General features: G+C 40.7%; 1 protein-coding gene across 4 annotated transcripts in view; it reads right to left on the reverse strand.

Moving 5' to 3' along the window:
* Nucleotides 1-6: 6 nt before the first annotated feature.
* The window catches only part of LOC118414104 (GRIP and coiled-coil domain-containing protein 1-like), a 16,923-nt gene continuing 3,350 nt past the window's right edge, over nucleotides 7-13,579 (reverse strand). Inside the window, exons 2-21 of one of the 4 annotated variants that reach the window (XM_035817879.1) lie at nucleotides 10,476-10,704; nucleotides 9,240-9,472; nucleotides 8,726-8,866; nucleotides 7,989-8,078; nucleotides 7,571-7,699; nucleotides 7,298-7,347; nucleotides 6,745-6,886; nucleotides 6,159-6,340; nucleotides 5,560-5,753; nucleotides 5,011-5,165; nucleotides 4,699-4,815; nucleotides 4,308-4,388; nucleotides 3,908-4,035; nucleotides 3,797-3,811; nucleotides 3,385-3,520; nucleotides 2,868-2,891; nucleotides 2,393-2,529; nucleotides 1,944-2,009; nucleotides 1,680-1,809; nucleotides 7-1,375 (exon numbers count right to left, since the gene is read on the reverse strand). In XM_035817879.1, coding sequence (XP_035673772.1) covers nucleotides 1,319-1,375; nucleotides 1,680-1,809; nucleotides 1,944-2,009; nucleotides 2,393-2,529; nucleotides 2,868-2,891; nucleotides 3,385-3,520; nucleotides 3,797-3,811; nucleotides 3,908-4,035; nucleotides 4,308-4,388; nucleotides 4,699-4,815; nucleotides 5,011-5,165; nucleotides 5,560-5,753; nucleotides 6,159-6,340; nucleotides 6,745-6,886; nucleotides 7,298-7,347; nucleotides 7,571-7,699; nucleotides 7,989-8,078; nucleotides 8,726-8,866; nucleotides 9,240-9,472; nucleotides 10,476-10,560 — 2,292 coding nt within the window. In that variant the 5' untranslated portion in view covers nucleotides 10,561-10,704 and the 3' untranslated portion in view covers nucleotides 7-1,318. Of the gene's footprint in view, nucleotides 1,376-1,679; nucleotides 1,810-1,943; nucleotides 2,010-2,392; nucleotides 2,530-2,867; nucleotides 2,892-3,384; nucleotides 3,521-3,796; nucleotides 3,812-3,892; nucleotides 4,036-4,307; nucleotides 4,389-4,698; nucleotides 4,816-5,010; nucleotides 5,166-5,559; nucleotides 5,754-6,158; nucleotides 6,341-6,744; nucleotides 6,887-7,297; nucleotides 7,348-7,570; nucleotides 7,700-7,988; nucleotides 8,079-8,725; nucleotides 8,867-9,239; nucleotides 9,473-10,475; nucleotides 10,705-13,579 lie in introns of all 4 variants that reach the window. The other 3 variants (XM_035817880.1, XM_035817877.1, XM_035817881.1) reach the window with 3 other exon arrangements.

A 13,579-nucleotide genomic window follows, 5' to 3' on the forward strand; every position in this document is an offset into this window, starting at 1 on the left:
AAATGAATGAAACAAAAGCCTTTGCCGTATGAAGTCAACATGGCAGTTTCCCAGGAAAATATATTTTATATCTGCACCAGTCAAATCTCATAGAAAGTCCTATTTGTCAATAAATACATTTCCCTCCTCACACACTATCTAAGTAATCCCTTTTCCACTTACATGTACTGTATAGCAGTAGCTTATTTCTCCTAAATGCCAACATTCTTAGCACAAATAGGGCCCAAACAAGTGCCGCTCTCACTATACAGTAACCATACGTTTTTATATATAATTTTACATTTCACCAAAAATATAAATTAGTAGAAATATCTATAGCTATCCCACAATTGCTCATCAAGAAGTCATGTTTTGGCTATGATGCACTTGCCACCTGATGTGGTTGGGGCTTCCAGTGTACAGAAATCCCTTTAACATAATTCTGTGTTAGAGTTAACCACACTTCATCGTTACCATGATATCATTTAACTTCAGTGTACTTAGGCTAACAAAATGCCATTTCTCAACAGGATGGACAACTGCATGTCCATAAAAGGTCAGGGACCAATGTGGTATAAGGAATGGAGGTGATTATTTGGTGCACACAACAAGGTATCATAAGAGTAACAGTTCTTAAGTAACCATAGGAAAGCAAATGGTAGACTCTCTATGACAAGTTTTGTCAGAGCTTCTTAAGTTCAGTGAAGCAGAGCACCTGCATATGTTGGCTACAGATATCATTATGGCACAAGGTTTGTAGTGATGTCCACTTTGGGGATCTAGAGTCTTGCATTGTGATTATCACAGTTATGATGATGTGACAGACATGTTAACAGGCTGCCACCATTCTGTGCAGTCTGCAAAAGGTTTGACACAGAAATAGTCAACAGGATATAGAACTTCAAGATGTTTGAGAAAGGCATTCCTTTTACTCTAGACTTGATTGTTCACTTGCACAGGATCCATGATATGGGGAAAGGCAATATGGCACAAGAGAACTACAGTACCACACACACTGTATTTTAGCACAGAAAGGTTGCCTCTTGCACTTACGTGTATGTTATAACGTTATGCCCTCAATTGACAGTGTGGAGACCATGATGCTATCTTACTCCTGCTCACCAATTAGCAACCCCCTGTGTAGACATGAGCAACACACTAGCTACTTTTTAGCACCTTATCACATGATTATCCTTCCCACCAGAGTCAATGCCAGTTGTGTACTACAGCAAGGGAAATGCTGTATGTCCATCACCAAGCCATGCCGTGCTGCCACAGGGTGTGTAAGCTGTGGGCTCACCTCACCTACAAAATGTATCCCCTGACTTTTACACTAAAGCTATTTTCGTGGAGATCCGTACCACCAACTGGAGTTGAATTTCGTCACTTTGGTCCTCTGAAAAAGAGTTACAAACTTAATATAACAGTACACCAATACATTCACTTCACTTGACATACATGTATTTACATGTAACTAAGAATCTTAAGAATTGCTAGCTTCTCAAAAGGTCTCAGCTCTTAAAATCAAAGTTTGTTGGCTACAGTTGGTCCTTGTACTTCTAAAAATTACAGATACAATAATATTATTATATTATACACAAGTCATGTTTTACTATACACACATAAGAGTCACGTTTTAGTATGCCCTAAGCTAAAGATGAACTGTATATTCAAACATGAATGCAGATCTCTGTCCCTACCTCCTGAGATGTGAACTGCAGGATGGTGGCAATGGCTTTAAACATCTGGTCCTTGGCAGCATAGTCGCTGGTCGTCATGTAACGTAGAACAACGTTCTTCAGGTACTCCAGGTTGGCACTCTCTCGAAACCTGCACAATTCCAAAATATGATATATTGACCCCTGCATCAGCTCAACCTGCAGTATCTCTTGGACATTACAGATTTCTGCAAAAGAATATACATATACAACAATCTAACAGCAAACACAAGATACAGACATTACCTGTTCCTTTCTAGTCTGTCCACCTCTCTCTTAAGGGCTTGTATCTGGTCTTGGTATTTCTCCTCCCTGAACACAAGAAAGAGTAGGTCACTTTCCATACTGTGCACCATTTGACGATGTAACAATGTAGGTAGTCATCATTAATAAAAAGGTATTTTTCTGATTGCCCTATGAGCTTCCAAACATGCAACAACAGTACATTAAAGTACATTCAAACCTGCACAAGTGACCACCTCTACATAAAGATCATTAGGCCAATGTGACCACTTTTTATTGGTTCCTTAGAAAATTTTTCTTACTGATGCAAGTACCAAGAATCCTGTGTACAGACACCACCTGTCCACATGGACAGGATTTCATTGATCCCCAGAGTGGTCTCCTGGGGCAGTTTTGACCATACAAACTTCAGACTTGGAACATTTCAGAATCAGACAATTCCGTGTACTGACTTGGTGGCTATCTCCTCCTGCAGCTGGTGGATGCTGGCCTCCAGGTGGTGCTTCTGTTTCCGCACGGCGGACAGCTCCACCTCGTTACGGGCCAGCTGCTCCGCGTAGTGCACAATCGTCCCCTCCCCTGGACTGGGCTGTCAGGACAACAACATTAGCCAGGCTGGTCTAAACATTCATCCAGACAGCAGCTAGCTCTATAAATTAGGAAATATCCTTATAAAATAGTGGCCAATGCTTGATCTAGAACAGCACAACTCTGTATGGCTGTCATCCACCTTGTTCACCTCAAACCATATCCCAAACCTTATCACACCACACACCTCTTTTACACCAAATAAGCAGTCATGTTTAATGGATAAGGTCCATATAGATTTAACCTTTTGTGGTATAGAGCAAAACCTTTCACAAAACTTTATTCACCAACACTACCTCTACTGCCACCAGGTAATGTTCATCAATGTGTGTCTGGTACCTTTCTTGTTAACCGTGAGTGTGTCTGCTCATCATGTTTATAGAGGAAGAAATCAACAAAAATAAGGTGAGTGTATGTCTCAAGTAAAGGTGTAAACTGAATGTGGCCCACTTAGAATTTACTTCTCATAAGATCTCGAGTTAAATTTTTCATTTAAGAAAGATAATGGTAAGGACATTAAAGCAGTTTGCTTCTGTCATGATAAGAGTATTCCTGCAATTATTGATGCAATTTCATTTGCAAAATAAGTCACAATTCCACTGTATCAGTTGCCACCTTAGTCTATAGTGCCTCATGTTTCTCCAGACTCAATTATGGTACTTCATTTACACATTAAGAAAAAGACATAGTCTATATAGTGATAGAGTAAGTCCCCCTCATTTCATTTCCTTATATTAGATCTTACGTTCTAGCAACAATTTTAAGATGTTTCACTACACACATTCTACACACATGTACATGTTCATACATTACACAATGGTTAAAAGAAATGAGAAAGAAATGGAATGCCCCCTACCATGAGTGGCGTGAAGTGCGGCCTGACCAGTAGTTCAGACACAGTGTCGGAGTGTTCGGACCTGATGTCATCATCGTCATCAACCCCTGCTTCTGACCTGCCGTCTCGAGGGGAGGCACTGTGGGCACTGCCTTCACTACATGGACAGGACAGGCGGAGTCAGGGATTTCTCAATGGCAGACAAGAAAACATTTACCCTTATAGTTAAACTATATCTTGACAGCATTGTTCTGCATGAATTCAGCTGATCTATTTTGGGTTTCGTCTGATTTAATCGCGCTTCTTAGGTCCGTCCTACATTGCCGCGCCCAGGGGCCTACAAGCTCCGGATAGCGGAGTTTGCGTTACACAGACTATTTGGGGTTGCATGAAAGCCAAAACATCAGAGTCTGACACACCTACAAACAGCTACCTTTGGTTACTGAACATGTAAGGTGTGACAGGGCTGTGGGACAGGTACCTTTGGTTACTGAACATGTAAGGTGTGACAGGGCTGTGGGACAGGTACCTTTGGTTACTGAACATGTAAGGTGTGACAGGGCTGTGGGACCTCAGCTGGAGGGACTGGAGCTCTTTCTCTTTCTCAGCCAGGAGCTCAATGGTTCGGTCCCGCTGCTTGTGCATTTCTGTCTCCAACTTTGCTGCCCTTTGCTGAAACAAAATGAAGTAATGAAGATATGATTATTGGTCCAAATGTTAGCCTTTAAGTTATTGAAGCTGTAATAAAGCTACTGCTTCCAAATTACTTCATTATAAGACAGATATTTTTTCTAACAGAAGTGCAATACATAGGAGTGGCTGTCCATCAACAATAATTTGTACCTATTAGTAGTACCAATTCATCTCAGTTGTTAGTGGTATGCAATCAAAATGCTGACCGTGCACTTATCACACTGTGCATGTGGAAAACACCTGTCACTCACCCTATATTCCTCCTCTGCTTTATCAAGCTCCTTTTTATGTTCATTCTTTATTCTAGCTATCCTGGCCTCCAAGTCTTCTACCTGTTGGGACAGAGACTAAATGTAAAATTACCTCCAAAAAACAACACAGCAACAAGAGGCATCATTAAACATCAAGGCAGAGCTGAGTATTCATTTCTTTAAACCACTGTCAATCCAAAAATGTATTTCTTCATTTCCTGTTCATCTATCACTACAACTGCTTTTGTGCATTGTATTCTAGTTGTCATCAACAAGATACTTGGGTTTATTACTTTATTTCAAAAGAATTTCTACCCACCAATATCAGGGCACTAAAATCTATTCTAACCTTTCAAATCAAAAGATTTCTAAAAGTCATAAGTCTTTAAACCTTCTGTTTATCCTTGAGTTCCTGCTCATCACAGTACTGCCTGAGAGCGATGTGCTTCTCCCGCAACTCCTGCAGCTGACTGCGCAGAGTCTCTATCTCCTTCCCGACAGAGCTGTCCTAGAACACAAAAAAGCAAAGGATATTCAAGGGGTCACATGCACAATTTGGTGGTCAAGGTTGAATCTTTAGCTCTTTTAGATCAGAATGATAAAGCCAAGTTAGAAAACATGCCTAGAAATAAAAGACTTCTGGTGAACAACATGAGTAGCAATGGTTGTCAAACATGTATTTATATTATTGCATGACTGTTACCTTTGCATTTTTGTTCTTGAGAACAGACTGTGCCCTCATCTTGTATCTCTCAAACTCCTCCTTGAGCTGCCTGTACTCCTGCTGACACTTGTCATGAGACACAGGGGATCCTGGGTCAGAGTCGTCCCCACCTGGGTTCATGAATGTGTACAAGTCTGAGGAAACAGGAAAGTCTGGGGTTAGCACATTTAAAAAACATACAGAGCAGTTACACATATACTAGGCAGATTCTTTATGATTACATCACTCCCTTTTTGTCCTAATTATCATCGAAGTGTAAATTTTTCTAGCCCCACCTCTTTGTCTAAAAACATCCAACCATCACCATTATCTTCTTCTATGCAAGTTTTTGGTAAATTGACTTTAGTTTGAGTTCCCAACAGGTACATTTTCTGTTTCTTTTTAACAAATTGTTGCACTGACACTGTGTGTTGGCTTTCCATGCTGTAATCTAAACATCTTTTGAAATTCAGCAGCTATATTAAAAAAGGTTAATATGTCTTTCTTGAGACTTTTGTTTTCAGCAAGAGTATCTGAGAGACCGGTCACCTTCTGGAGGCAGTGGTTGGTCAGATCTCTCGTTGGCAATCTTCATCAGACCAATCAGCTTCAGGATCTTCTCCTTGAGAGCATGAACATCTTGATTGGAGTCGTCTGGGTCGTCACTCTGGACTTTGTTGTTCGCTACTCTGGCCAGGGCAGTGTTCTCCATGTCTAGCTGTGCAATCCTTTCCTTCAGTTTTCTGGAACACAAATTCAGTACACAGGCTTTAAGCTGTCTACTTGGTAGACTTAATCAAATAGTCTTACATGCATGTATTCAATCTCAGGGCACGCAATTTTATTCAATATTCTGGATACCAATAATGATTACACTGTGGGAGTAAAGATAACCACCAACATCAGGGTGCACCAACCCCCTCTTAACTAGGAAAGGAAATATATTGACTTCCACCCTTTGACTCATTGCTTATGTCACACAAGTCATGTGTCCAGAGCCAGGGGATCAGATAGCTGAGGAGGACTGAGCAATTTAGCTGAAAATTATAGTCCAATTTGTTTTGAATTGGCAAAGAGTTTAAGCTCCTTAAGATTTACAAACTGTTTCTTTCAAAACTAGATCAATATGTCAATCAATAGACACCCACTCCATAGCTTCCTGGTCCTGTTGTCTGATCTTGTCGTAGTTCCCGACCACGACAGACAGCTCGGCCAGCTTGGCCTCCAGGTTAGCGACCCTGGCCTCCCGCTCGGCCTCCAGCTGCCTCAGTCTGGCCTCAGCCTCGTTAGCTCTGGTCTGCTCCTGCTGGATCTGTAGTCTGTGGTGGACCTGGGGGAGGGCAGGACAGGTTTCAGAAGAATCTAAATAACTTATCATTGACATAACACTATAATCTAAGAAGTATAAAGGATTGTACATTACCCAAAAAAAATGAACACATTTATAATCTTTTTCTGAGCATAAACTGTTGATATGTTGCAGAGTTAAGAGTAATGGCTAGATCACATTTTGGTACAATCGACAAATGTACAATTGCAAACTGAGGGCATTCTTGGGACAGCCATTCACATGCCATAAAAATTCAGCTGCCTTGGTACCAAAAAGCCTGTCTTCAATTCTTGTTGGTGGTTAGTTACATGTACATCACAGCCCCCTATAACATCAAAGCTGTACAACAGTCTACGGTGAATGTTAGAGAATGCCTGCAATGAATGACTTGCAGCCACCCTTACCCGCATCTCAGCCATCTCCTCCTGCAGCTGCAGCAGCAGTGGTGCAGGCTTGGCTGCGTCGTCCTCAGCAGCCTGCAGCCGTGCCTGCAGACCCTCCATCTCTGCAGACAGGTCCTGCATCTTCTGCTCATACTCTACAGAACTGAACATGACACATAACAGTCAATCTTTCAAACTATCTCCGTTAATTCTGATCCTAACTTTAGCTCTGATCCTAACTCTAGCTCTGACTATGACTCTAACCCTCCATCTCTACAGACAGGTCCTGCATCTTCTGCTCGTACTCTACAGAACTAAACATGACATTAACAGTCAATCTTTCAAACTATTCCTGTTAATTCTGATCGTAACTCTACCTCTGACTATGACTCTCCATCTCTGCAGACAGGTCCTGCATCTTCAGCTTGTACTCTACAGAACTGACACAACCAGTAAATATGACATACAATTATTCAAGCTGTTTTTTTTTGTGGTACTGCTAATTTCTTTCGTACTGCATGGGCAGCTACCTCCATCTAAGCTGAAAAGGACTAGAAAGTAGTACTTTACTTACAGGTCAGGTGTGGCCTTCTTTTCTTCCAATTTAAGCTTCATCTCAAAAAGCTGGAATAAGGGAAACATAGTACATGTAGTATTAAAGACTTAGTTATACAGCAAGTTACATTCATATGTATCATTACTAACATCTCAGATATCAAAAAGATGATGAATATGCTACTTATTACATCTTAAGTCCAATTTATGAGACATTAGACATCATGTACTTTTAACACTATTCAGAATACAGTATTCATGATCAGGAAACAGACAACACAAGGGAGTTAACCTCCTGTTCCAGCTGTTCCTTGGAAGCCCGTTCATCAGACAGCACCTTCTGCAGCTCCCTCAGCATCATGGCGTGGTCAGTCTGCTCCTTCTCTCTCTCCTGCTGCTGGCTGCGGATACGGGACTTAGCCTGCTCATGGGCACAATCAAACATTTGTTAAGTAAGGTCTACAACAAAAACACTTACTGCACGGCAAAGGCAACATGGTACAGGTTAAAAGACAATGTCACACATCTGGAGTCTAAATCATCAAGAAGAATGCTTCTGAATTTAAAGATCGAGTATTTGTACTTTTAAATTGAAATGGCCAGGCTGACATGTTACTGAAAAGTCAGACACATACGGGTTGTGTCATAAAGCTTATTTTCATTTTTATGTTACCAGAAACACTGCTGTAAGAGTTTTACAGCAGACCAACCTGACTGAGCTGTTCCTCAGCCTCTGCCAGCTGTTCCTCCAGCCTCTGCTGTGTCTCTTCTGCCAGCTTCTTGCTGTTTTCATTTTCTTGCTGTAGAGGAGAGAGATACAGAATATACCAATGGCTTTGCTAACTCAATTTTTGTTTAGCTACAAAAATTGATTTCAATCTTTGTAATAAACATGTATAACTCCGTTAGCGTCTACAGCGTCTACACGGTTACGGGACTATGACCCCCACTTGCTTCAGTTGCCACCTGTCAGAGTGACATCATTTCGCGGCAGTCTGCAGTACTTCAGCGTGCAGTTGTGGAACAAGCTTTCTCAGGAAACACGAAGCATGATGAAGTTCAGGACATTTAGGCGCCAATTACACCTAATGGCTTAGTAATGCTATTTTTACAGTATGTTGTTATTTATTGTTATTGTGTTGTTTTTATGTATGCGCATGTGCCCAGGATTGCCTGAAAAACAGGTCTACGTTGACCTGAGATGTATTCCTGGTTAAATAAATAAACTGAAACTGAATGTATAACTCCTCAATAAGTCATAGTAGACTAAAGTGAAACAGCAAAAATAGTTTCAGAATGTTGACTTTCTTCTTACAGTAAGTCTGAGTCTATAAATCACCATCAGTTTCATACTTAGTAAGTCACTCTCAAAGTCTGACTGAAATTAGCGTAAATCTTCAGGAAGTTTCAGAAACTACTTGTATCAATCCTAAACCTGTGTCCTCACCCTGATGAGTTTCTTGTCAGCCTGGAAGCTGGCCTCCATCTGAGACTTCTGGTCGGTAACGGTTGCCAGGGCGTTGGTCAGGGTGGCCAGCTGTTCCTTCAGGTGGAGAATCTCATCCTGGTTCACAGACGTGGATCCAGCCTAACAGATGTGCAGTGCAACAATCTCTTGTTATCACATATTTACATATACGTCACCTTTACTCTCATTTGCATCAGCAAGTTAGGAATTTTCTTACATGGATTGTTAGAGGGACTAATATAAGTATGTGTTATTTTTAAACTTCTGCCTGATGTCTCATCATACTATAATCAATAGGGAATTGGTAGCTACTTCAGTGTGCTAGCATTCTAGCAAGTGTCACAGAGTTTAAGTTATCAAAAAAATTGTATAGCACTATGACTGTATGGAGGCATAAGTAAATGTGAAAACACATTTGTCACTTAAATGACCAAATTCATATTAGCTACCTATTACAAGAGCATCTATTACTAGATGTTCACAGCTAACTTACCTGTCCTGTGGCATTGAGGGGGTCGACAAACGACTCTGCCCCGCTGTCTCCCGTGTTGGTCGCCTGTGCATCCCCGCTCGCCTCCGACGCTGTCTCTGAGGAGTCGTCAGTTCCAGAAGACACCTTCTCCACATGGTGTGTCCTGAGAGGCTCAGACCGGAGCGTCAGGACCTTGATGCTGGCCTCGAGAGCCTCCTTCTCTTTTGCAAGACCCTTGTATGCAGTGACAACATCTGGGAAAACAAGTAGAGAATGTGAAGTAACCTATGTTGCTACAAGGTTTATATTACTGTAAATCCAGTTCAGAAATTTTAGCAGTTGGGGATAAAGGGATAAGTCATGGCAGGGAACTGAGGTTCTGTTTAACGCTGTTTAAAGCTGAGGGAACACGTTTCCAGCTGGGCTCAGTCAAAGTCAAGACACCGGTGGACAACATACAGTAGATAACATGAAAACCGAGGCATCAAAACAAAATCAGTGTCCATTTCACCAAGCAGCTTTCATCAGATAAAACCTCCTTGATTTCACAGTGGTAAGTGGTAAACAATCAAAGGTCAAATCAAAAACGTCAAAGATGGAGTGGAGGTCAAACAAAGTATGCAGCAACAACATTTGAAAGCAATGCAAGGTTGCGAAGTAACCTTACACATTGCACATCTAATACATACACCATGGTGATGATGGCGTTATTACATGCAAAGGCCAGGCCGATGATGATGGTGATGATCATATTCCCACGCTGACCAACTGCAGATACACCGACTTATCCTGTGATCAGAATACCACCATCATGTTTACGTCAGGTAGTGAAGTAGATTAGCCTGATAATCATCGCATCTTATTGTACTATCTGGTTGAACGGCATAGTTTGCCCAAGAAGGTTAAACCTCCTTGGTTTGCCCAAGGCTTTTCTGAGCAATTTCACCACTTGTGAAGGGTCACATAGCCGGTAACCATTTCTGATACATGGGTATTCCAAAGGTACAATTGCATTATCACCACCAATTCAACCTTCATAAACGCCAGATCATACACGACTTTTCTTGCTTTCCATAATTTGACAAGTGTAGTATAATCACTGCTTGGGGTCAAAGTTCAAAAACAGATTTTTGTTGTCATTTTGTCACGTCAAAGTTTAATAGATGGGACTACGTGACTTGTCTGATCTACATGTCTGTTATGTATAGGAGTTAGTGACAGTGTTAAAAAAACAAAAACTTGCCAACATAAAGTTACCTCTGAGTCTGTTTTCTAGCCGAGCGATCCGGTCCTTCTGTTGTTCGATGGTTTCAATGAGTTCTCGTCGGGCGGCGCGATCCATTGGTCTACAGAAGACAAAATCAGCCTTTCAGTGAGAACTATCCTTTCTTTGGTCCCCTCCACTCTTTCTCGTGCAGATAGCGGTCCAGTGTTGCTTGAAATTCTTGAGTTACGGCGAGAGTGACGTGAGCTCGACATATTTTGCTGTTGGACGCCCGTTTGAGGCACTTGACATGGTCACGTAAAAAAAAGATTAAAAAAATTGCGGTGGGCTAAATCAGGCTGTCAAAGGTGTCCTCGTAATCCCCACGAGTTGTTCTATCTGCCTTGTAAATCTCAAGCGATGGACTTTTACGAGAAAGTATATATTTGATGTCAAAGTTGACCGATTTTCGACAGCTTTTTCCTATGGTTTCGCCATTGTTTTCAAGCCGAAATACGCACCGTATGGGGGTTTCGGGGTGTCCGCTTAGTGGGCGAGGTTCAACTGTTTCCGGGTCACGCTATACCGTTGCGGCAGTCACTCGGGACCTCACTCGGTAGTGTACACAAGTACTTTTGATGGTGCTGTCAGCGTTTTATCATGTTACGAAGTAATATTGAAATGTCTTTGAAGTATAAGACAGCACTATGATCTGTAAGGTGTTATTCCAATAGGTTGCGTCGTGAGTAAAGTGAACTGTAGGTAACGTTACCCGACGAAGGCTTTTTGCATCTGACTGTTAACTGTTGAAGATATTAGATACATTGCTCGCGCCTGACTGAGGGATTAACTAAGATTAGAACAGTATATAGCTAATTAATAGCGAAAAACGTGTTCAGAAGAGAAACTGTGCCAATTTGAATGACACAAAAAATAGCGCCGTAAGAATTGTAACGTTATATAGCTAACTTGTAGCGGAAAACGTGTTCAGAAGACAAACTGTGTCAATTTGAATGACACATCTAAAGGACCGTTGTGCGCTGCATTAAGTGTATATAGCTAACTAAAAGCGAAAAACGTGTTCAGAAGAGAAACTGTGTCAATTTGAATGACAGACTTACAGAACAGTAAGAACTATAACGTTATGTAGCTACATGTAATAGCGCAAAACGTGTTCAGAAGATAAACTGTGTCAATTTGAATGACACACTTGCAGATAGCGCAATAAGAAATGTACATAGCTAACTCATAGCGGAAAAAGCGTTCAGGAGACAAACTGTGTCAATTTGAATGACACACTTGCAGATAGCGCAATAAGAACTGTATATAGCAAACTAATAGCGGAAAAAGTATTCAGTAGACAAACTGTGTCAATTTGAATGACATACTTGCAGATAGCGCAATAAGAACTGTATAGAGCAAACTAATAGCGGAAAAAGTGTTCAGTTGACAACTGTGTCAATTTGAATGACACACTTGCAGATAGCGCAATAAGAACTGTATATAGCAAACTAATAGCGGAAAAAGTGTTCAGAAGACAAAGTGTGTCAATTTGAATGACACACTTGCAGATAGCGCAATAAGAAATGTATATAGCTAACTCATAGCGAAGTGTAACGTGATCAGAAGACAAACTGTGTCAATTTGAATAACACACTTGCAGATAGCGCAATAAGAACTGTACATAGCTAACTCATAGCTGAAAAAGTGTTCAGGAGACAAACTGTGTCAATTTGAATGACACACTTGCAGATAGCGCAATAAGAACTGTATATAGCAAACTAATAGCGGAAAAAGTGTTCAGAAGACAAACTGTGTCAATTTGAATGACGCTCTTGCAGATAGCGTAATAAGAACTGTATACAGCAAACTAATAGCGGAAAAAGTGTTCAGGAGACAAACTGTGTCAATTTGAATGACACACTTGCAGATAGCGCAATAAGAAATGTACATAGCTACCTCATAGCGAAGTGTTACGTGTTCAGAAGACAAACTGTGTCAATTTGAATGACACACTTGCAGATAGCGCAATAAGAACTGTATATAGCAAACTAATAGCGGAAAAAGTGTTCAGAAGACAAACTGTGTCAATTTGAATGACACACTTAAAGATAGCGCAATAAGAAATGTACATAGCTAACTCATAGCGAAGTGTAACGTGTTCAGAAGACAAACTGTGTCAATTTGAATGACACACTTGCAGATAGCGCAATAAGAAATGTACATAGCTAACTCATAGCTGAAAAAGTGTTCAGGAGACAAACTGTGTCAATTTGAATGACACACTTGCAGATAGCGCAATAAGAACTGTTTATAGCAAACTAATAGCGGAAAAAGTCTTCAGAAGACAAACTGTGTCAATTTGAATGACACACTTGCAGATAGCGCAATAAGAAATGTACATAGCTAACTCATAGCGAAGTGTAACGTGTTCAGAAGACAAACTGTGTCAATTTGAATGACACACTTGCAGATAGCGCAATAAGAACTGTATATAGCAAACTAATAGCGGAAAAAGTGTTCAGAAGACAAACTGTGTCAATTTGAATGACACACTTGCAGATAGCGCAATAAGAAATGTACATAGCTAACTCATAGCGAAGTGTAACGTGTTCAGAAGACAAACTGTGTCAATTTGAATGACACACTTGCAGATAGCGCAATAAGAACTGTATATAGCAAACTAATAGCGGAAAAAGTGTTCAGGAGACAAACTGTGTCAATTTGAATGACACAGTTGCAGATAGCGCAATAAGAAATGTACATAGCTAACTCATAGCTGAAAAAGTGTTCAGGAGACAAACTGTGTCAATTTGAATGACACACTTGCAGATAGCGCAATAAGAACTGTATATAGCAAACTAATAGCGGAAAAAGTCTTTAGAAGACAAACTGTGTCAATTTGAATGACGCTCTTGCAGATAGCGTAATAAGAACTGTATACAGCAAACTAATAGCGGAAAAAGTGTTCAGGAGACAAACTGTGTCAATTTGAATGACACACTTGCAGATAGCGCAATAAGAAATGTATATAGCTAACTCATAGCGAAGTGTAACGTGTTCAGAAGACAAACTGTGTCCATTTGAATGACACACTTGCAGATAGCGCAATAAGAACTGTATATAGCAAACTAATAGCGGAAAAAGTGTTCAGAAG

The sequence above is a fragment of the Branchiostoma floridae genome, chromosome 4 (assembly GCF_000003815.2).
Source record: "Branchiostoma floridae strain S238N-H82 chromosome 4, Bfl_VNyyK, whole genome shotgun sequence".
NCBI lineage: Eukaryota > Metazoa > Chordata > Leptocardii > Amphioxiformes > Branchiostomatidae > Branchiostoma > Branchiostoma floridae.